The following is a 20,987-nucleotide window of genomic DNA, read 5'->3' as shown; positions in this document are numbered from 1 at the left end:
AAACCAAACCCAGAACAAACCAGGCAACCCAGGGCATCCACGAGTTGGCATCGGTTACTTGCTTGTGCGCATAGCTTTCCAAGAGTTCCGAGCGAGCTTCCGAATGCTGCGAGGTAGTGGCCGTCGCCGCCCGTTGCGGCAAAGTTGGGACGAGTTGTTTTTGTGAACCCCTGCATGGCGACTCGTGCAACCAGCCAGGCGTCAAGTTCTTTCCTGCATCCGCTGTACATTAGGTACCTACCTAGGTACCTACCTCCTACCAGACCTTACCTTAGGTAATGTACCGAGCACGGCGAGCAGCTTCCTTCAATCGTATCGGGTATTGGCACGCATTGGCACGCTTGACACTGAATACAGCACGGCTGGGCAGACAACCGCACCAGACGGACCGGACCAGACCAGACCAGACAGCACCCAGACGCCAGGCCAGCCACTATCACGCCCCCGCCCGCCATGGCCCGGCGTGCCGAATCCAAGCACCACGTCGACGCCACTTCTTCCTCCACCACGTCCTCCACATCGTCCTCCACATCGTCCTCCACATCGTCCGGCTTCTCGTGGCCTGCTGCGACAAGGGTGTCCGGCTCTCAGCTGCAGCAGCAAGCCGTCCCTCTTAAATCCCTCGCTGCTACGGCGTCTCATGCCTCCACTTCACGATCCACTGCTCCCCCGACGCTGCCCTCGCCTCTGCAGCCGACGCGCCAGAGTCCACCCTCAGTCCAGCCGCCTGCTTCCACTGCCGGGCCGTCATCACTCCTTCCCATCCGGTCCTCGCCCTCTTCGTCCCCGGGCCATGATTCAGCACCCTCTTGCCTCGACGAGGCAATAACTGCCCCGAACCTTGGTCTTGGTGACCACCGCGCAGATGCCGCCGAAATGGTACCCAAGAAGACGCCCATTCTATGCGCCGTCCGAGGCAATCGCCCCAATTCGTCGCCCTACGGCTCTGTAACTGCCTCTCAGGATGCCTCGGATGCCTCGGATGCCTCGGATGCCTCACCGCCGAGAAGCGATTCCGAGGAAACCCGCACCGGCACCGGCACCGGCACCGGCACCCACCGTCTCCGTCAGGTTGGTTCGCACGCCCGAAGCCACAAGAGCTTCAGCTCCCGCCGATCCACCACAACCTCCCGCCAGTCTCTACGACGATCTGAAGACCTCGACGAAGCAGTTTTGGTGTCGGGACTGGAAGGACCATTTGGGCTGGGCGAAGCACCAATCTCCAGCCAAATTCTGCAAAGCAACAGTGAAGACGAGGCCTACGAGGCCTACGAGGCCTACGACGACGACGACGATGACGACGACGTTGGCTCCCACAATGGGCCTCTTCTTGAAGCTGACTGTTCCACGCAGGCGTTTCTCGACCCTGACGAAAACTCTCCTCATGAAATTGTTAGAGCCTCAGTGCCGCCAACCGATAATACCGCCTTGTCGATCAACACCCCCCGTATGTGGTGCTTGTCAGTGATATTCTCCATTCTGGGATCTTCGACAAACTTGTTCTTCTCCTTGCGGTACCCAAGTGTCGCCATTACTCCGGTCATTGCGCTTCTACTTGTACATCCGCTGGGACATCTGTGGGATTTGCTATTCAAAAGGCCCAGCGATCCAGAGCACGTTTTTGTCGACGGCGTTCGCCAGCAGACTGCCGCTCGAGGAGGACGTCATCCTGGGCAGCGGACCAAGCAGCGTTTGTCATGGCGGCTATGGTTGGCTCAAGGGAAATGGAACGAAAAGGAACACACCTGTGTCTATGTTAGCAGCAACGTCGCTTTCGGCTTCGCCTTTGCCACCGATGTCATTGTCGAGCAGACACGGTTCTACAGCCAGCCGGCGCCAATCACGTACCAACTGCTCCTCACCGTTTCAACCCAGATCCTGGGCTACGGTTTTGCCGGAATGGCGCGCCGTTTTCTCGTCCGACCCAGCGGCATGATTTGGCCCGGGACTCTCATGTCTGCCGCCATGTTCTCGACCCTGCACAAGCAGGACAACAAACCTGCCAACGGATGGACCATCAGCAGGTGGAACTTCTTCTACATTGTGTGGGGCGGCGCCTTCGCATTCTACTTCCTGCCGGGCTTGCTCATGCCAGCTCTCAGCTACTTCAGCGTCATCACCTGGTTTGCGCCCAGGAACGTCGTCGTCGCCAACTTGTTCGGCGTGACGTCTGGCCTGGGCTTGTTCCCCATGACGTTTGACTGGGCGCAAATCACGTACGTCGGCTCGCCGCTTCTCGTCCCGTTCTGGGCTGCCGTGAACGTCATTGGCGGTCTCGCCGTCGTCATGTGGATCGTTGCCCCCATCTTCTACTACGCCAACGTCCTCTACACCTCGTACATGCCCGTTCTGTCCACCGCAGTCTTTGACAACACGGGCAACGTGTACAACGTCAGCAAGATCCTGACGCCCGAGTTTCTCTTTGACAGGGAGGCCTACAACAGCTACAGCCGCGTCTTCCTACCAGTCACCTACATGCTCAGCTACGGGATGCAGTTCGCCGGACTGGCTGCTCTCCTGACCCATACTCTGTGCTGGCATGGCGAAGACATCTGGCGGACTTGGAAGCGCTCTCTCGAGGAAGCTCGCCAGCATGCGAGACCGTCTTACCGAATGGCTTCTTCCGAGGTCCAACCACGTCCCACCTCGTCCAATGGGGGGGGCCTGAGAAGCGAAGCGTACCGTCGCTCGTCTGCCTCTACATCAAACGTTGACAATCTTCTTAGCCGCGAGGACATTCATTGCCGTCTCATGAGTCGGTATGACGACGCACCGCTTACTTGGTATCTACTCACATTTGTCTCCATGACGGCCATAGGCATGTTTCTCGTCGAATAGTGAGTTTTTTTTCTGTTCTTGCAGCCTCAGCACCAAAGCCCCAATTTCCTCGTGTCGCATATTCTCAACCCGTGTTTTCTTTTTCTTCTTCTTTCTGCCACCTTCTGCTAAGTTGAAACGTCTCTCATAGTTATCCTGTACACTTGCCTTGGTATGGCCTCCTCTTGGCTCTAGCCATCGGGGCCGTCTTCTTCATCCCTAACGGCATCATCATGGCCGTCACCAACCAGCACAGCAGCATCTACCTCATCTGCCAACTCATCTGCGGCGTCGTATTCCCCGGCCGCCCCATCGCCAACATGGTCTTTGTCACGTACGGATACATCTCCTCCGCACAGGGCATCAAATTCGCCTCCGACCTCAAGCTGGGGCACTACATGAAGATCCCCCCGCGCATCATGTTCGTCGTTCAGGTCGTCGCCACCTTGGTCTCGTCCCTCACGCAAATCGGCGTTCTCAACTGGATGTTCGCCAACGTCAAGGGCATATGTACTGCCGAGGCCCTCAACGGGTTCACCTGCCCCATCGCGCGGGTCCACTTCAACGGCTCCATCCTCTGGGGCGTGGTCGGGCCCGGCGAGTTCTTCGGCCCCGGCGCCGTCTACCGCGCCCTGGTCTGGTGCTTCCCCCTCGGCGCCCTCCTCCCCATCCCTCTCTGGCTGTACGCGCGAAACAAGCGGCACAGCATCCTCCGCAAGGTCAACCTGCCCGTCGTTTTCGGCGCCATGTCCTGGATCCCCCCCGCCACCGGTCTCAACTTCTCCGTCTGGGCAGTCGTGTGCTACCTCTTCAACCACGTCATCAAAAGACGCGCGAATGCGTGGTGGGCCAAATACACCATGACCCTGAGCGCGGCCCTGGACTCCGGGCTCGCCTTTGGCATCGTAACCGTCTTCTTTGGCTTTCTGTACCCCGGGTGGATGAAGAGCTTCAAGTGGTGGGGGACTGAAGTGTACAAGCAGGGTTGTGACTGGCAAGCTTGCAGTTATAGACTGGTTCCAGAGGGCGAGACTTTTGGTCCGAAACCGAACTTGGCAACTGCATAAACCTGTTCCGTATCTACTCGGCAGCGTATTTTGTTGGGCGAGGACTCGTTTCGGCATCACGATGGGCGTTTGTTAATTTTTTGGGCACTGGAAAAAAAAGAAGAAAAAATAAAGGACCTACCATGGTCCGGGAAGGCAGCTGCATAAAATATTTAGAGCCATGGCGAGCACTTCTTTTGGATTTAGGAGATCAAGGCAGATAGATGGCGTTGAAATCACTGGACAGCATTTTGACCAACATTTGATAGGCATTTCTCATTTGTAATGTCATCTAAGAATGCAGAGCTCCTCCACGATCAAAGGAACAAAGAGCCGTTCTTAGTGTCCTTGACAGCAGATTACTATACAGTGTACCGGTGCCTCGTGGTCGAGGACGCCTCGAGCTGCCAGCTCAATAACAAAACCACGCATCAAACTCCCCTCCTAGCCATTAAAAAAACCTTCCTTCACCGTCCGTCTTCCCAATCTGGGTTCTGTCAACAAAGTTAGCAAGCCTTCATTGGTTTCCCAACACCAGCTCATGGCGTTGAGAAGGCTTGGGGATTTTTAAAACTGCTTACCTTGCGGAGGATGACAAGACCTTCCAGAGTGCTGCTCAGACTGATGTACTCTTCGTCCTCAAGTTCTGCTCGGTCACCATAACCGAGCAATACAGGGGTGCTCTGTGTCTGCCAGCCGGTGATGGTCTTCGGCCGTCCAGCTTGACCGACAACATCCACAGCCTGGCCAACACGAACATTGACCTTCAGTGGCCTCAGTCTTTCGTCAAGGGTGACGAGGAAACGTGGGTGCATCGCCGTTACCAAAAAGTACAAGAGGTAGTGTGAATTCGAAGTGATAAACTCCTTTGGTTCAATCAAAGCTACAATGGTGGCGAGTAGACCCGCAGTCGACACCTGCGAAAGAACCTGGCGATCGGTGTGGAAGGGGTTGAGGGACAAAGTGCCCTTGCCCATGTGCAGCAGGCCTTGCGCAATTCTGACCATGAACAAGGCATCCTGGTCGCGGTGATAATAGCCTGCCAACTGCCTCAGCAGCTGCGCCAAACGGGCGTTGTTGGTTCCGGCACCGAGCATTCCCATGGCGAATATGGCGTTGATTGCGACCTCGGGATCATTATCGTGGCTGTATCTTGAGAGTGTGTCGTAGACTTTCATCTGCGGGTTGCTCGGACTGATGAGTCCCATGGCCAACGGAACTGCCTTGCGAATATTGGCCTCCCCGTAATGCATGAGGTGGCCAAATTGTCTCAGCACCATCTCCTGCCCAATGTCCTCACCCATTGCCACGAGGGCGATGCCGATGACAGCATATGCTTGAAGCAACTCGTCACCCTTCTTGTCGTCTGTTTCCTCTTGATGCTCGTTGCAGATGTGCAACATCTCCTGAATCTTCAAAACTGCTCCGGTCCCTGCCCAGGCACAGATCTCCGCGAGGACAGCAGTAGGCTTGGCCATGGGATGGTCGACAGCCTTAAGGGTTTCCAAAATCACGTCCACCTCTTCCTGTCGCCCGAAAAACAGTAGCCCTAAGCCAAGTGCTAGGAAGCGTGTCCATTTATCGGTTAGCTGAGACTTTCGGTCTTCGTCCATCAAGGCTGTGACAATAGCTTCGGTGACTTCAGGATGAGAAGAGCCAACAAATATCAAGCCACATGAAAGAGCAGCCATCGCGACGATTTGCATGTCCTGTGTCGAGTCATTGATGATGGGCAACAGAAGCTCGAGCAAATCCTCCTTATTCGAACCAGCATAAGACAAACCCAAACCCATGATGCAGGCAGTTCGAATCAAAATATTCGAGTGGTGCAGTTTCTCAGCGTCCCCCAGCAGAGCTAGCGCAGGGTCCGAGTCGAGGCGCACACCCGAATTCATGATACCGATCGCCAGCATGGCTCCGGCCGATATTTCAGGCTCGGAGGAGTAGGTATATCGGTCGATTTTGTCCAGCCCGTTCTCAATGTCCCAAAGCAACAATGTGCCCATCGAAGCAACAGTCGACATCATGCCATCTGCCTTCGTTTTCCAGACCCAGCTTTCCTTCTCACCCTCTACCAACATCATCTTGTCTTTGCCAAACCCAGCGTTGACGAAAGCATTGACGAAAGCGGCGGCCAGGTTGTGCCGGGCAGAATCAAGATTGGTCATTCCAGCAACCCGACTGCTTTCGAGGTGGCTTTTATAGATGTCTTCGGTCGTTTTAGGGTCCAAAATATTCAACTGCTTTCCAAGAGACTTGTAGTGTTCCGACAGCTTAAGATTCGACAAGCACTCGTTCATCTCTTGTTCGTCTTCACTTGTCTCTGGCAGATGTAGCACTATCCTTTGGCGAGCAACCAAAAACGCGAGCTGCTTCTTCAAAGCAGGACCTTCGGCTGCATCGAAATCGGCTTTGATAAGGTCGACGTCATGCAGCCGGATGGCGAGGACGATGGCCTGCGTGAATTGCTTATACTCCATATAGATGTTGTGAGCAGTTCGCAGAAATGTTTCGTTGTCTGGGTAAGTGAGCAAGTTGACCATGCTAACCATGTACAAGCATACTCTGGGGTAGGTGTTTTCGTCCACAAACTTGGGAGTTTGCTCAATGATTTCCAGTTCGCTCATCAAATCAACTGCGTCTGCCTCGGCATTGCTCTTGATGAAGAGCGGTACGAGAATTAAAGCAAGATCGATCAGATCCGTCGTAGGCTCATCAGCCGTGATTCTTTTGCCATAAACCTCTCCGATCTCCAATGCCAGATGGCGAACGTACTCGTGACCCCAGGACGCAATGTCGGACGTCGGAGCGAGGAGTCTATACTTGAGGGTATCTTGCTTGTCCTCGTCGGAAAACGTCATACCAATGACGGACAAAACGTCAGCCAATGACGACTTATCTTCACCCGTGGGCCACTCCTCGTAGAGTTTTTTCAAAGTCTCGTAGTGTGGTCGGAGAAACTTGAGAGGTTTGGGTACAGCCGTCATCGATGAGGTAGATGTTTTTATCGAAGTCTTCATAGCTTCTAGCGCTGCCTTGTACAGGCCTGAATTGGATTCCTGTTGCCACCAGGTTCAACAAAATGGGAAGCAGACCGTGTATTTTGAGCAACTTACTGTCAACCGCTCAACCATCATGTCTAGCTCGCTCTTGAGCTGCTGATCTTCTTCGCTAAGTTCCTCCTCGGCAGCTAAATCCACATTATTAGCACGGCCAAACTTTTTTGCCGCCTCAATTCAGGCAGATACGCACCATCTTTCTTGTCATCTTCTTTCTTGCCATTTAAAGCGGGTTTCTCGTCATTGGAATCCTCCACAGCCTTGCCTTTGCCCTTGTCCACCACCTTGGGTGCATCGCTGTCTTTAGCCATCTTGGTGTCGATGTGTTGAACGGGTTGTGAGGAGAATCAGCACTTGGCGGGGGGAGGCAAGTCAAAGCCAATTTCTATTAGCTGAGACTGCCCTGGTGGTCTTAATGATGGTGGATGGGATGGACTACCAAAAGAATTCCAGGCTTCTGGGTGAAGGGACTGGGGTAAGCTGGTGGAGGAGTACGGTTATGGTATGGCGATCAAGCTTCCAAAGACGCAGACAGATGCTGTAGCTCCGGTTACGTGAGGCGGTTGTCGCCTTGTCCCTTCACGCTAGCCCAGCCTGGAACGCGAATCACGTGCAACAAGTCCCAGGCGGAAGTTGGTACCATTTCTCCGAGTCAATACGTGAAGATACATGCTACATTCTATGGGCGGAGGATGCGGGCAAAATAGAAGAGGTATCTTTGCATATAAACAGCGCCAATACAATCGTAGTCACGTGTCACTTATATACATAGAATAAATATAAGCAAATGTAGCTCTAAAGATTTAAAAATATGAGGTAGTATAAATAAGAAAGCGAAATATAAGAGGCCGGATTTTCTAAGCTACCTACCTCCAAGGTAGTCATGTGACACTGCGGTTCCTGCCCGTCACGGAGAACTCAGTCAGTTCAGTGCTGAAGCGGACCCTGTCAGAAGTGTAGCTTGGAGCTCCCAAAGTTTCTTGCACCAGCACCAGCCTCACTTGGACTACTCAGCAATAAGGGATGACAATGGCAAGCGTCCAAAATTGAGGCGAGAATCAAAGCCTTGGGGATACCAGAGAAAGTCTCTTCCTCCTTCTCCTTCTTCTTCTTTTTTCTTTTTGATTCCGCTTCGAACAGGACTTTTTCGGATTGGCATCAAGTGCTGGTTCATAATCCTCCCCCCTGGCGAAGCATCTGCAAAGTAAACCCTGTTCCTTGCACCTCCCTTGAGAGAAACCATGTCTCGTGACTGGAAATCTTCTCTTTCCACCGTTGAAAGACTTGGCATTATACAAAATCTGCAAGTCCAAGTCCCCCTAGAAGTCCTGACACCCACGCATTGCTGATCCCCGTTGCTTCAGCCAAGCATCCCTCCCAAAGGAAAAGCGCAATGAAGCCATCGCCATCGAGCAGAGCGCTTACCAAAACTCAACCACGCGGGTACAGCTCCTCCGTCCCGGTCATTTCTGCTCCTCACGCTGACACCCCCAGGACGAGTACGTTGCAGCCGTCAGTGCGACTTCCCCAGCCAGCCCCCTCCTGGACGCTCCGCCAAATCCATCAGCAGGCACCCGCATCGGCAGGTACCTCCGCTGTCACCCCGTTGCGCAAGGCGTCACATCAGAAGTATATCGATGCGACAACCGCGCTCTCAAAGTCATCGTCGCGCATCGGAACATAGAGCCTCATAATCCCCAGCGTGAAGCGGCCATCCTCTCTGAACTTTCCGCCTTGCGCCCCCCGCCAGAGCACATCGTCTCTCTCGTCGAGACATTCCGCGATCAGGAGCAGCGTTTGGTGCTTGCTTTCCCCTACCTGCCGCTCACTCTGGATGCTCTTCTTGCAGGGTCGACGAAGAGCTTGCCGTCGAGTCAAGTCGTTCCCATTTTCGCAAATCTTGTCAACGCTCTCGCTTCGATCCACAAACAAGGCATCATTCACCGCGACATCAAGCCATCCGCTGTACTGCTTCAATCTTCCTGTGGACCAGCATATCTTTCTGATTTCGGATCGGCTTGGCATCCTCGCTTGTCGAGCTACACTGAGAGGCCGGCAAACAAGATTCTTGACATTGGGACGGGGCCATACCGTGCTCCGGAGGTTCTGTTCGCGAGCAAGGCCTACGATACGTCTGTGGACATGTGGGCCTTGGGCGTCATGCTAGCCGAAGCTATTAGCAGTCCTCCGGAAGCGCCGTTTGAGTCGCGTCCCGCGCACGAGGACGGCAACCAGCTTGGCTTGATTCTGAGCATTTTCAAGACGCTGGGCACACCTACTGAGGAGATGTGGCCCGAGGCAAAACAGTTCAAGGTCTCGCCATTTGAGCTGTGGGCTGTGTTTCCGCCAAAGAGCTGGGAGGAGGTTTTGCCCAACGCAGATGCAGACATGAGGTGTCTTGTCGCTGACTTGGTTTGCTACGAGTCTAGTAATCGGCTTACAGCTGCCCAGGTATGTCATGATCATGTCGTTTCGCGTACATCCCATTGACAATGCAATTTCAGGTATTGGAGCATCCGTGTTTTACAAATCGCGACGGAAGCAACAAATCGTAAAGTATATAAAATGGCCGCCCTGTTGCTTATGATTTCCACATTGAAGCCATCCGCACGTGCATACAGTACACAGTCCGCTTCAAACCACGTGTGTCAGCCCCTTCTTTTTATGCGCCCCCTAACCTTGCCGTCTCTTCGCCGTGTCCGCCCCTAGATACCCTATGGGGTTCCTGCACAACGGGCATGTATTTTGGTTGCTGCTCTGGAACCAGCGGTAGAGACATGTCCTGTGGAACAACTGATTGCAGGTACCACAGGCCTTGTCCGGCATGCGCTTATCCGACGAAATGATGCTGTAACAAATCGCACACTCGCTCTTCCCTGCCAGGGCGGCAACGACGTTGTTCTTGAACACCTGCAGGCCGTCGATGATGCTGCCGTTATAGAGAGTGATGGAACCCTGCATGGACATTATCCAACTCTGCCACGTGCGGTCCGGGACAGCGATCCTGTTGAGACTGGACACCACGACGCCCTCGATCGGGTAGCTGGGAGGAATCTTGACGGAAACAGTTGCCTGGGATTCGTCAATCTCGTAGCCTGCCGTGACCTCTTTTGCAGGACGCGACACCTTGACGACGAGATTTCGCTCATCGTGCGCCGGCGCCTCCTGCTCCTGAGCCCACTTTTCAACGCCGTCGAGAGTCTCTTTAATGATGATGGGGGAGAAATACTTGGTGGTCCATGACTCCACAGCGATGCGGGTCTGCTTGGACCGGCAGTTGATGCACCATGCTCTGAAGAGACTGGGGATGAACCTGAGCGTGAGGTAGTATAAATGGACCAGGAGCCAGTGGAAGCTGTGCTCCTCCGTCTCTGCTTCAGCCAGCTTGACATCGTAGTCGCAAATTTCCCGAACGGACAAGTTTTCTTTATCCAGGTTCAGCGGATGCGCTGCAGAGTGACCGAGAACGTCAAACATGAAATCCAACAACGGAGGGACAAGCTGCTCGGTCTTGAGATGCTCTGTGTAGTCTTCGCGGACCTTGAATGACGAGGACGAGTAGGCGCTGAATACCAGTTTCCAGGACAACAAGTACCCGCGAATGGATGAGGGAAAAGTGGACAGCAATTCGTCCGGGAAGGCCTCCAGGGTCGGAGGGTCGAGGAGCAAGGAAACCAGTTCGTCGGGCAGGCGCGCCGCTACACCGTAGTCAGCAATCACGGTTCACGATTTCAGTGGGAATTGCCCCAGCTGCATGCACGTACTTGTCTTGTCCAGCAGCACGTCAATCGACCTCTGCCCTTGCTCTGCCGGAATCTTCCTGTGCAGAAGGCCAAAGGCAGCCGTCTGGACGGCGTGGGATTCCGAAGCCACCAGGCTGAAAAGCTGCTCTGGCTTGGGGATGGAGCTGACGGGCAGTTTCTCCACCTCGCGACACAGCATGCCGTCGACGATTTCCAACGGCCGTGAAGTGGATCGCCTTTCGATCCTGAGCAGCTCTATCAACCCGCGCGATTTCGCAGGCGAAAAGTCCTTGAGGGCATCTTCAAGGTCGTCGTTGGGCTCCGGGATCCCTTCCAGAGTCCTGGCCAGCTTGACGGATGCATGGATGGATGGAAGAGCTGTATCCACGTCGCTCAGCGCGGCGCGCTCCCAGAGCTGCCCGCAGAATCGCAAGACAATCTCCCAGTACGATCCGTACACGTCCTTCATACAGGGCAGGAGGGAGTTGAGGACTCGGCAGATGGAGGCGCAGAGGTTGTCGTCTAGTGCAGAATCGTCCTCGAGCCAGGACGTGATCTGTCGGACAGCAAAGACGACGCGGTTCTTGGCCACGGGCAGCTCAGTCGACTGGTATGTCTGTGCGACAAGGGGAAGAAGGACCAGCAACCGCTCGACTTTGGGGTCTTCTGGCGAGGCTGCTGCGGCAACCTCACTTACGAGCCGGTTGCAAAAATTGCTCACTGCCGCGGATGATTGGGCTGCTTCCCCGAGGCCGGCGACCAGGCCGGCAGCTGATAGGGTAGTCTCTGATGTGGCTTTCAGATTCTCGAGCTTGAGGAAGCGTTCTTCTACGGTTTTGGGCATGCCGTGGGCGTTTACGAGAGCCTGCAGCAGCTCGCTTAGGACGCGGGCACTGTATACGCCTCGAGGAGACAGCTCGCCTGCCTCCTTCACAGCCAGCTCTACAAGCCCCTGAACAACTGACGGTGGATCGTTCCCAGCATACTGTGCGGATGACCAGTCGGAGGCTTTGGAGATGAAGTCTTCTAGCAATACTCTCGACGCAGTGACCAATTGTTCAACTTCAAAGAACGAATCTGCATGAGCTAGGGTGAGCCAAAGGCCATTGCGGCTGTCGCAAGCAATCTGGTCGGACGCAAGTTGTACCGCAAGGCACTGCGAATACAAAAGTTCGATTTGGAACTGCCGGGGGAGCGACAAGACATCCGAGCTGTTCCTTACCAACTGGCTGGTGTATAGGGCCATTCTGACAGGTATTGATCGTCCGTCACTGTCCCGTGGGCAGCTCAACGGGACTCCCTCGTCCCCAGTTGAAGTGTGCAGCGAAATAGCTCCGCCCAAGCTGCTCGTAATGGACAAGGAGGGATTGATTGGCGCGTTCAATAGCGGCGTCAAGTGTTCCATCCAGATGTTTGTATTGGGCAGCACGTCTTCCCATGACGCAGCGCCAGATTCCACGGCCGACTTTGCTTGTGAGACCAGAGTTTGCAGGCTTCAGCAATGGCATTGTTAGCGCTAGTACCGTGAACCATTCTTCTGGCAAATATGCGATTGCGTACCTGAGTGATTGCTGTGCTGCCCGTTCTAGGTTAGATCGAATGATTGCCACAATGGGGAGCCTGCCGTGGGCTTGACCGTCCAGCAAAGCACGGATTGTTGCAACTCTGGGAGAGATGGACGAATCGTGGAGTTCGGAGAGATGCAGGAGCTGAGCGACCAGCTCTGTGCGGACAGGGTCAGACGATAAGATGCCTGGATTTGCTTCTGCGACAATTCCAAGCATCCTCAGTACGGACTCGGCATGGCTCTTTGACTTTGACAGCCGGGCTACGAGCTCGTTTGCCAATTTGCCGCACATGTCGCTGCGCAATGCTCCATGGGTAAGGGCCGTGTTCAGCAAACTCCACGCCTGGGATTCTCTGGCGACAGTCGCGAGAGCAAGAGCATACAAGGTGTCCTGCAAAGATTGGTTGGCCATGGCGAATGGTGCAGCCTCTTCCTGGGACAATAAGCCTGCGAGTGTGGCATTGCGGACTTGGCCATCGGCCAGTTTCAGAGTCTCCTCCGCCCACGCCCCCCAGACTTTCTGATATTCTTCATGCCGCCCAACCATAGAGCCGAAGATGCGGAGAGAGGAAAGCAGAGGTTTTGCAGACGCTGACGTAGCCACTCTTTCGAGTCCACAGTCCGCAACTCCGAGCATAAAGACGCCCAGGCGGCGACCGCTATCACCTGTGAACAAGTGCGGGGACGTGCTCAGTGCGTACTCTAGAATTTGGGCTGCTCCAAAAGGCTTCATGTTTCGGTTTTCCAGCAGGGACAAACATTGGGAAATAACTCTCTGTGAAGGAGCGGCGGTCTGATCTGTCAAGTCGGGGCCATGAGTTGCAGGGTTGGCGAAGATCTCGCCAACCAAAGCGAACCAGCGCCTGCCTTGCTCCGCAATGGCTTCTTGAGAAGACTTGTATTCTTTGGACACCTCCGGAAGCGAGGCTGTAGTATTCGCGCACAGAATCCCGCCAAGTCGGTCCCATTCGTCTGCCGAGGCCTGGACAACGTCGGAAGAAGAGTGGATGGCTGCTGAATGTGCTTCGACGAGAACGGACATTGCATTCGGACTAATGTGGATACCGATACCTTCAGAGGTTGGGAACAAAAACTGCTCCAGGAGGGGGAACAAATGCTCCCGCGCAAAGGCCAGTGTGGCGTTGTCGGGAAGTTGGCTAAGAGACCTTTGGGCAACGTTGATGAAACATTTCCACGAGTAGGGTGCGTTTGTGCGCGGCTCCTCGCGATTGGTGATTCCGGTCTTGACCGATGACGCAAGCTTGGAAGCAGCTTCGAGTCCAAGGGTATCAGCGGGTATCAGAGTGAGAAGCTCATCCAGTACTTCCCAGTACTTTGACGGACTCCCCTGAGACCCCTTGGAAATGAATGCCTGAAGCCGAGCAAGAGGCGACTTTCTATCATTGGAGGGCGATGTCCAGATAGAGGCATCCTGTTGCGTCAACTTGGTCAAAGCCCTCACATATTCCAATGCAGATCCTGACTGACTGGTTTTCAAACCGCCCGTCACAAGGGCTTGCCTAGCCTTGGTCGAAAGACCATACGGTAACCGACGATCCAGACAAGCGAACAGTAAGTGGCACGCAGTTTTCCTGACACCCGAATCAGAGGAGGTGATGCTCTTCCAAACGGCCTCCTGCTCAAAATACTCGTCGTATTTGGCGCCAAATTTGTCCATGGAGGCTTGGTCCACTCGTTGCAGTAATCCCATGACCAATGATAGACTAGAAATAACGACGCGAAAGTACTTGGTTTCGGCGTCTTGGGCCGAAGTTGATCTCTCATCGCTCAGCGTGTCTTTGGTCTCCCGGATGGCCTCGATGGCAAAGTCCAGAATTTGCGCCTGGCATCTGGACCAAAAGGCCGCGGATTTCTCGGGGGTGGTTAGAAAGAACAAGAGGCCGTCGTTTGCCGCCTTTGCCACGGCTCGGTCGCGATCGTAGATGCCGGCGATCCACGGGCCAACTACCTTTGGGATATGGGGTTCCATGCGCTTGCGGGCGGATCGGAGCAGCTCAAGCTGCAAGGCGTGGGACAATTCCCGCACACGCCGCGAGTTGTCTATCGAGATGCGGGCGTAGATCCTAGTCTAGGCTGAGAGGTGAGAAACGGGAAGCGAAAGAAACGAGGGACAGGCGACCGGCGGGTTGCGGCTTTGGGGGTGTCGGACATGGTAAAATAACATACCCAAACATGGAGAAGAGGTTCCTCAACCCCACCGTCCTGCTCAAAGGGATGGGATAGCGCGTAGTGAATGAGATGTTCCAAGCCTTTCGCCTTGGTAGTGCTATCCTTTTTCAGCACATTCTTGAGCGACACGACGACGTTGGGGTCCGAAAGCGCCGTAAAGGATGGAGGTTCGGCCAGGTAGGTCAAGGAGCTGCTGTCTGACGACGCGCCACTGAAGCCAAATGCCGCTCCGGGCGCGGAGCCAAGACCGCGCGGCCCCCGTTTCATGGCGATGACAAGGACAAGTCGGCGCAGATCAATTGAGCGAGAAGCACGAAAGCGCGCGCTAGCGAGCCGCCTCCTTTTGCGCCGTCTGTCGGCTAATATCCGTCGCGGGAAGTGAGACGAGAGTTTGTCGTGGCGGTTGATGGTATTCGGAGCTGTATTGGAAAAGCGGGGCCCATAATAATGATAACTTGGACAACCACATCCCCACTTCCTCGCCCCGCCAAAATTGTCCACATGGGAGATTCTGGAATTGGCAATATCTACCTTCGTCACCACGTTTCCCGGTGACAGCTCGTGGATCTGGCCGGGTATCGTTGCTTGTCGATGCATTTAGCCGAGTTACTATGTATGTATTAAATACTCTAGATGGCTAAGGCTTGTTGGGACTAACTTATACCACTATCTAGTGCCTCTACGTCTGGTCCACATAGGAAACCCGAGTGCCGGAAGCATAACCTGTGGGCTGCCGTTGTCTCTGCTGTGGTGTGGCCACTCGCTTCCGAGAGGGACCATGCTTGGTGTGAGGGAAAGGCCGGGAAAGGCCGAGTTACTATGAACAACCAGATTAAATATTCTGGCATCCGCATAGCAGACTGCGAGGCTTTCGGCGATGCCACCTGTCCCGGGATTTCCAGGTTCTCCAGCACCACTGGCCAGTCTAGATTGAAGGACCTCGAATATCATGCTGCTAATCGTGTTCGGGTCTTATTGCCGAGGAAAATGGTCAGCGTCTCATTGACAAACACCGGCTACTTTGGCCAACAGACTGCCACAGGGTGAAAGCTTCCCGTCTCCTGCAATGGATCGTCAAAGCAAGGCTCATGGAGCGCTCGCGTTGGTTGAGTGACATGGTTCTCACGAGTTGCATTCGCGTCTACACCATCATGGCCGACCAACCGCAACCGTCCTCACCAAAACGTTGCAATCACGCAGAAACCCGCATCCTAAGGTAACAGTTGATACGCGCTCTTCAATTTCGTTTGGCTCCCGTCTGCCTCCCTTACAAGACCCCCCTGCTGCGTAAGCTTACGCAGCTTGCAGCTACCAAGACATAGACTACTCTGGTCCATTGAAACCCGAGATCTCTTCCCTCGCGGCCCAACTGCCATGTTTCTCTAGAGTCTACGGAGTACGCCCCCTCTCGCTCGTTCTTTTGTCAGTCCATTTCCACTCTTCCTCGCCTTAACACAAATTGCTCTTCCATGCAAATCAACTCATTCTATCCCCTCAGGTAGTAAAAGTGCACCCTTCGACTTATTAATCATGAGATCTCGATTCAAAATTCTAAAAAAAATCGAGTTACGCCCCGGTGGCAGAAAACATGACACAAGACGAATTCCTACGCCACCAGGAGACTCGACGAAACAAGAAAAAAAGCCCTCACCCCAGCCCGCAAGCCCTCCCCTTGAAACAATTGCTCCACCAGCGAGCCCTGAGGTGGTTGAGCCAGCGAATCTGGAGGCTGTACCACTCAGTCTTCCTGAGCAAATTTGGCGGAGAGCATACGACGCCCTGAAGAAAGACGAGCCCAGCTGCGTCAAAGAATACGGTAAAGTTCTCCAAAAGGCTCAGGGGGGATTGAAAAACTGGGATATCCCTAAACAGATTCAGAAGCTAGCTCAGTCTAAGAGCGATGAGGTCCGCAAGATGTGGATGATGATCTATGCTGGCATGGAGAGGTCTAAGAAAATAGCGGGAGCTAAGGGATCCCTCTCCAGCGTGGTCAAGATTGTGGAAAATTTCAAGTCAGTGATAAATGCACCCCTCAAGTTTTCGCCAGGGGGAGAGTTGTTGCACGCTTTGCTTGTCTCCGACCCAGAATGGGATAAGCAAAGAATTGAAAAGTATAAAGGTGGTCTGCTGCCGAACGTATCCAGCTGAATCTTTGACAGCTCCGCCTATGCAGATTTCAAAAAGAGCCCGTCAAATCGAGTCCTTTGGATTAGGGGTCACCTGGAAATGGCAAGACAATGCTCATCGCGGGAATCATTAATAAATGGAAAGAGTCGCCGAATCCACTGTCTTTCTTCTTCTGCGAGGGTAGTACCAAGGGCGGGAACGCATCGAGCTATAACGCCGTACTGCGCGGCTTATTGTTCGAGCTCCTCAAAAAGCGCCCGGCCCTGTTATCTGAGATCAGGCCGGAATATGAGATGAAGAAAGAAAAGGCTTTCGAGGATGTCAATAGAGGTGAATTGATGAAGGATTTATTGAAGAAGCTGCTACAAGACTCGAGCTTGCAGAACACAGTCTTGGTAGTAGATGCCCTTGATGAGTGCAGCACCGATAGACGAAGTCTCACCGAACTCATTGCCGACATTTCCAGCTCATGCACTGCCAAATGGATTGTTTCAAGTCGCGACTGGCTTGAAATCAAGGGCAGCCTCAAAAAAGCACAGGGGCTAGTTACTCTCGATCTCGATTTGGAAAAGGAATCGATTCCTGCAGCAGTCAAGGTATTCATAGATTTAAAAGTGAAGGAGCTGGCCAAGGACAAGTGGAATAACAATCAAGAGTTGACAAAAAAAGTCACTGAACACATGTACTCCAACGCCGACGATACCTTTCTATGGGTAGCCCTGGTTTGTAAAGGGCTAGCCGATCCGGTTCTCAGACCTCGTGATCTTGAGAATGAACTTCGATACTCCCCACGAGGTCTCGACAATCTTTACGAAGCCATGTTGCAGCGGGTTCAAGAGTCGTCCAAAGAGTCGTCCAAAGAGTCGCGCGAAATACGTCAACGCAAACAGACCTTAGCCACAGCTTGTGTCGCTTTTCGCCCATTGAGCTTTGCAGAAATGGGGGTTCTTATTGAAACCATGGAGAAATACTCCGAAAGCGATGTAGAAGACGCTGTTAAATGTTGCGGCTGTTTTTTTATATGCCGGGACGGTTATGTTAGCTTCTTTCACCAGTCCGCCAAAGACATTATTCTCAAGCAGCTTAATGAATTTTGGCTTCCTGGCGGGGCTCAGCAACAGCACTTGAAAATCTTCTCGCGGTCTGACGAGCTTTTGAAAGGACGATTGAAGCAAGATATCTACAACCTGAATAGATAGTTAGCTTAAATATTATTAGGTTTATATTAATTTTGCCCCATGTTGGTCACGTCTTTTCCCTCTAAGCCTCTGGCCTATATATTAGTTCTTTATCTGTTAGTATCATTAATATATTCAATTTACGATGTATCGACACTATCAGCTATAATAGGCCTTTAACCACTCGTCAGAATGCCACTCCTCGGCGGGCTCCTCCCTGACCCCGGGCGGCTTCCTCATCACCTCGAGGTACTTTTTCATATCGATCGAGACCTCTTTATGCCATTCGGATAACTTTTCAAAGTTTATGCAGTGAGAATTGATTGAGCTACTCTCCGGTCAGATGTGGCGCAAGAGGCAGCGGGATAGGATGACGAGGGCAGGTGCCTACAAATCAGGGAACGGGTATTCTCGCCCCTCCGTCCAGTGTCGCGTAACCAGGTTCACATTGTTGCTGCATGTTCTTCATCCTCAGTAGTCATTTCCATAAGTGGTTTTAACTTTCGGTCCAATGGGACAGTGGTGGTACTTGCCTGCACGAAATGTGCTGGAACAGAATGTCGACACAGTGGTTGAGGTGGATTGCCGTCATTGACTGCTGATTCTCGGTGTCGACTAGAGGCAAACGGGACATGATGGCCGCAAACAAGCGTTACCAGATGTGGCCATGAGGACGGGCAGCTGCGCTTCTTCTCACCTCTGCTCTGGTTGTAGTAGTCTGGATAAATTGCCTGTCTGAGCCTGCATCACGTCCATCAGCGCCTGTTCCGTAGACTGATGTTTTGTGGTGGCATGCAGCTTTTCATCAACAAGCTTGGGATGGAGAAAAGGAAGGAAAAAAAACAGAGAAGAAATCCAAATCAAGTGAAGCAAGGGCCAGCTTCGACTCACGCGTTCAAGCAATGCAGGTTGTGGAACAGGTCCAGCGCTGCTACGTATGCGTCGTCCCCAAGGCCCCAGACGCTGTTTTCCAGCTTCGCCACCGTGTCTGGGTTTTTGCCCATCTTGACAATCTGTTCTCGCGTAACCGGAATGGGACGTATCAGCTCAATGTCGTTTTCCCACACGGCGTCGGCTTCTGGGTTGGGGAACTGGCGTGCTATGGACAGCTTTCCCGCGGGATTCACGGTGCCGTTGATCCTGCGAATCGACGGCTCCAGATCAATCATGTCAAACACCGGGCCTGGATCGAGGGTCAGTATGAGCCGTCAAGTCCAGCGAGAATGGAAGGATGCATCTTCAAAGGGGAGGTAGGTTCCTACTATAGCTGGACGTGGCCCTCAGAGCCTGGTTCAGAAGCTCGGTCGAGCGAGGCCTCCGCAAGCTTGCCAGCATGGCCGCCGTCATGAGGAAGAGCATCGTGTTGGCGACGAGCAGGCACACAAGTGCATTTTCCCGCCTGCTTGGCCTGGTTGCTCTGTCGGCCGAGCAGCATGTCTCGGCGTCATCGTTGGCTGTTTGGGTCGTGCGGCCTTCGAGAAGCGAGTAGCCAGACCAGCGTTGCAGGACTTTGCGCGGCACCATTTCGCGTGGGCGCTTGCGTCAAGTCTATCTTGAAGCCTTGATGCATCAAAACACCCCTCTGCTGGTTGGAAAGATGGGAGACACGGCCGGGCGCTTATGTAGCAGAACGAACAAATACTCTGGCAATGGTCTCGCGACAAGTCGCCGACCTGGCCTTGGGGAGGTTTCCGAACGCAGTCAAAACGCAGCGCACTGACAAGGAGACAGAATACATTCCTTCTTGGCGACATGTCAATAGTTGCCCATGCAGGTATTGAGCATTGAGTATTGAGCATGCACGCACTGGCCAAGGACCTGAAAGAGCCAGCCGTCAAGCAAGACGGCTGGAGCACTGGCGGTCTGGCTTTTTGAGCAGAGCCGCCCGCTCAATTTGAGCAGTGCCTGGGCGGCGGCTTTGAACAGAGCTCGTGGCGGTCCTGGCTCGACGGTGATCATGAAATACGCCTTGGCGGGCCGGGAACCTGCGCCCGCTGGTGCCATAGCAGCTCCAGAGCTTCATCAGGAATCCTTCGAGATAGTGGATATCAAAGACCACGTACTTCTATGTCCTCGACCGAATCTGGAAACTCAAAGAAGCACTGGGGCGATCATATGTAGTGCAAGCCATGTCATCGTTCTTCAATCTCCAGGTTGCGCATTGATACTGTACGCAGGCCTTTTTGTTGCACCAAGCATCCTTTATATGATTCAAATCCTCGACAGACTATGCGCCATGGTATTACATCACGTCTATTATTAGCTACGTTGGTTGGAGCTTGAAAATGCAATGCAATGCGATTGATCAATCAATCTCGCGTGCAAGTACAAGTATTAAAGCAGGCTTCTGTCCTCGGCAAATCGTGGATGAGCAAGACAGATTTCAATTCATAGTTTCTACAGTTTCTTCAAACCCATAAAGAACTACCATACGCCTATTACGCGATGCGTTTGCTCCTTGTTCTCGCTGCTGCGGCCGCTGTGTCGGCGTTGCCAAGCAAGGCCAGCTATAAGCGATCTCCCTACACCGACACGGACAAGATCGCAGTCGATGCCGCAGCTGGTCAGAAGCGATCCCCATATACTGATACCGACAAGATCGCAGTCGATGCCGCTGTCGGACAGAAGCGGTCTCCCTACATCGACACGGACAAGATCGCTGTCAACGCCGCAGCTGGTCAGAAGCGATCCCCATATACTGATACCGACAAGATCGCAGTCGATTCCGCTGCCGGACAGAAGCGATCTCCTTACACTGACACCGACAAGATCGCTGTCAACGCCGAGGGCCCAACTTCTTAAACAACAACTGATACGATGCCCATCACTGGCGACATGGAGCCGAAAACGCCTTGCAACGTATCACTCTTCCGCCCCAGCCGACCCAGCCGAAGCGAGAACTGCCAGCAAGTCCGACTACATCTGGTTGACACAAGATGGGTAAACTGTCGGCCATCAAGGGGGGTTTATCTTAACCACCATGTTCAAAGAGTTTTGTAGAGCGCAACGCTCAACTTGGCGCACCACTGCGCCATGAATTAGTGTATTTCGGGAAAAACATCTTTCTTACCTTGGAAATTCGATATGAAAACCAGTATTCGCTCATTATATAGTGGTGCAATGCAATGCAGTCGCAGACGTGGTTTCTTTGGGCCGGTGAATTCTGTTTCGTGTTGAGATACATCTGAGAAACGGGTTGCTCTCGAAGTAGGATGCCTCCTTGACAGATTCGAGAAAGATCTTGGTTCAACAAGTGTATG

General features: G+C 53.4%; 9 protein-coding genes across 9 annotated transcripts; 6 read left to right on the top strand and 3 right to left on the bottom strand.

Moving 5' to 3' along the window:
- Positions 1-453: 453 nt before the first annotated feature.
- UV8b_01073 (uncharacterized protein) lies at positions 454-3,884 on the top strand (the record flags this gene model as incomplete). The annotated part of the gene is made up of 2 exons (XM_043138571.1): positions 454-2,837; positions 2,969-3,884. The coding sequence occupies 2 exons, from the start codon at positions 454-456 to the stop codon at positions 3,882-3,884; spliced, it is 3,300 nt and encodes a 1,099-aa protein (XP_042994505.1).
- Positions 3,885-4,330: 446 nt separating this feature from the next.
- On the bottom strand, positions 4,331-7,233 carry UV8b_01072 (uncharacterized protein; the record flags this gene model as incomplete). Its single annotated transcript, XM_043138570.1, has 4 exons — positions 4,331-4,357; positions 4,445-6,922; positions 6,980-7,053; positions 7,116-7,233. The coding sequence occupies 4 exons, from the start codon at positions 7,231-7,233 to the stop codon at positions 4,331-4,333; spliced, it is 2,697 nt and encodes an 898-aa protein (XP_042994504.1).
- Positions 7,234-8,163: 930 nt separating this feature from the next.
- Positions 8,164-9,477, top strand: UV8b_01071 (uncharacterized protein; the record flags this gene model as incomplete). Its single annotated transcript, XM_043138569.1, has 4 exons — positions 8,164-8,225; positions 8,287-8,365; positions 8,417-9,373; positions 9,427-9,477. The coding sequence occupies 4 exons, from the start codon at positions 8,164-8,166 to the stop codon at positions 9,475-9,477; spliced, it is 1,149 nt and encodes a 382-aa protein (XP_042994503.1).
- A 118-nt stretch (positions 9,478-9,595) lies between these two features.
- Positions 9,596-14,689, bottom strand: UV8b_01070 (uncharacterized protein; the record flags this gene model as incomplete). Its single annotated transcript, XM_043138568.1, has 4 exons — positions 9,596-10,620; positions 10,687-12,158; positions 12,226-14,321; positions 14,420-14,689. The coding sequence occupies 4 exons, from the start codon at positions 14,687-14,689 to the stop codon at positions 9,596-9,598; spliced, it is 4,863 nt and encodes a 1,620-aa protein (XP_042994502.1).
- An 848-nt stretch (positions 14,690-15,537) lies between these two features.
- Positions 15,538-15,924, top strand: UV8b_01069 (uncharacterized protein; the record flags this gene model as incomplete). Its single annotated transcript, XM_043138567.1, has 3 exons — positions 15,538-15,638; positions 15,731-15,844; positions 15,921-15,924. 3 exons carry the CDS (start codon positions 15,538-15,540, stop codon positions 15,922-15,924), a joined length of 219 nt encoding a protein of 72 aa, XP_042994501.1.
- Positions 15,925-15,952: 28 nt separating this feature from the next.
- UV8b_01068 (uncharacterized protein) lies at positions 15,953-16,570 on the top strand (the record flags this gene model as incomplete). The annotated part of the gene is made up of 1 exon (XM_043138566.1): positions 15,953-16,570. One exon carries the CDS (start codon positions 15,953-15,955, stop codon positions 16,568-16,570), a length of 618 nt encoding a protein of 205 aa, XP_042994500.1.
- An 89-nt stretch (positions 16,571-16,659) lies between these two features.
- UV8b_01067 (uncharacterized protein) lies at positions 16,660-17,748 on the top strand (the record flags this gene model as incomplete). The annotated part of the gene is made up of 1 exon (XM_043138565.1): positions 16,660-17,748. The coding sequence occupies one exon, from the start codon at positions 16,660-16,662 to the stop codon at positions 17,746-17,748; it is 1,089 nt and encodes a 362-aa protein (XP_042994499.1).
- Positions 17,749-18,223: 475 nt separating this feature from the next.
- Positions 18,224-19,251, bottom strand: UV8b_01066 (uncharacterized protein; the record flags this gene model as incomplete). The annotated part of the gene is made up of 4 exons (XM_043138564.1): positions 18,224-18,342; positions 18,425-18,468; positions 18,619-18,910; positions 18,990-19,251. The coding sequence occupies 4 exons, from the start codon at positions 19,249-19,251 to the stop codon at positions 18,224-18,226; spliced, it is 717 nt and encodes a 238-aa protein (XP_042994498.1).
- A 921-nt stretch (positions 19,252-20,172) lies between these two features.
- UV8b_01065 (uncharacterized protein) lies at positions 20,173-20,529 on the top strand (the record flags this gene model as incomplete). Its single annotated transcript, XM_043138563.1, has 1 exon — positions 20,173-20,529. One exon carries the CDS (start codon positions 20,173-20,175, stop codon positions 20,527-20,529), a length of 357 nt encoding a protein of 118 aa, XP_042994497.1.
- Between the last annotated feature and the right edge of the window lie 458 nt (positions 20,530-20,987).

The sequence above is a fragment of the Ustilaginoidea virens genome, chromosome 1 (genome assembly GCF_000687475.1).
Source record: "Ustilaginoidea virens chromosome 1, complete sequence".
NCBI classification, from domain to species: domain Eukaryota; kingdom Fungi; phylum Ascomycota; class Sordariomycetes; order Hypocreales; family Clavicipitaceae; genus Ustilaginoidea; species Ustilaginoidea virens.
Note: the sequence above shows the minus strand (reverse complement) of the source record. Positions and strands in the feature narration are given on the sequence as shown.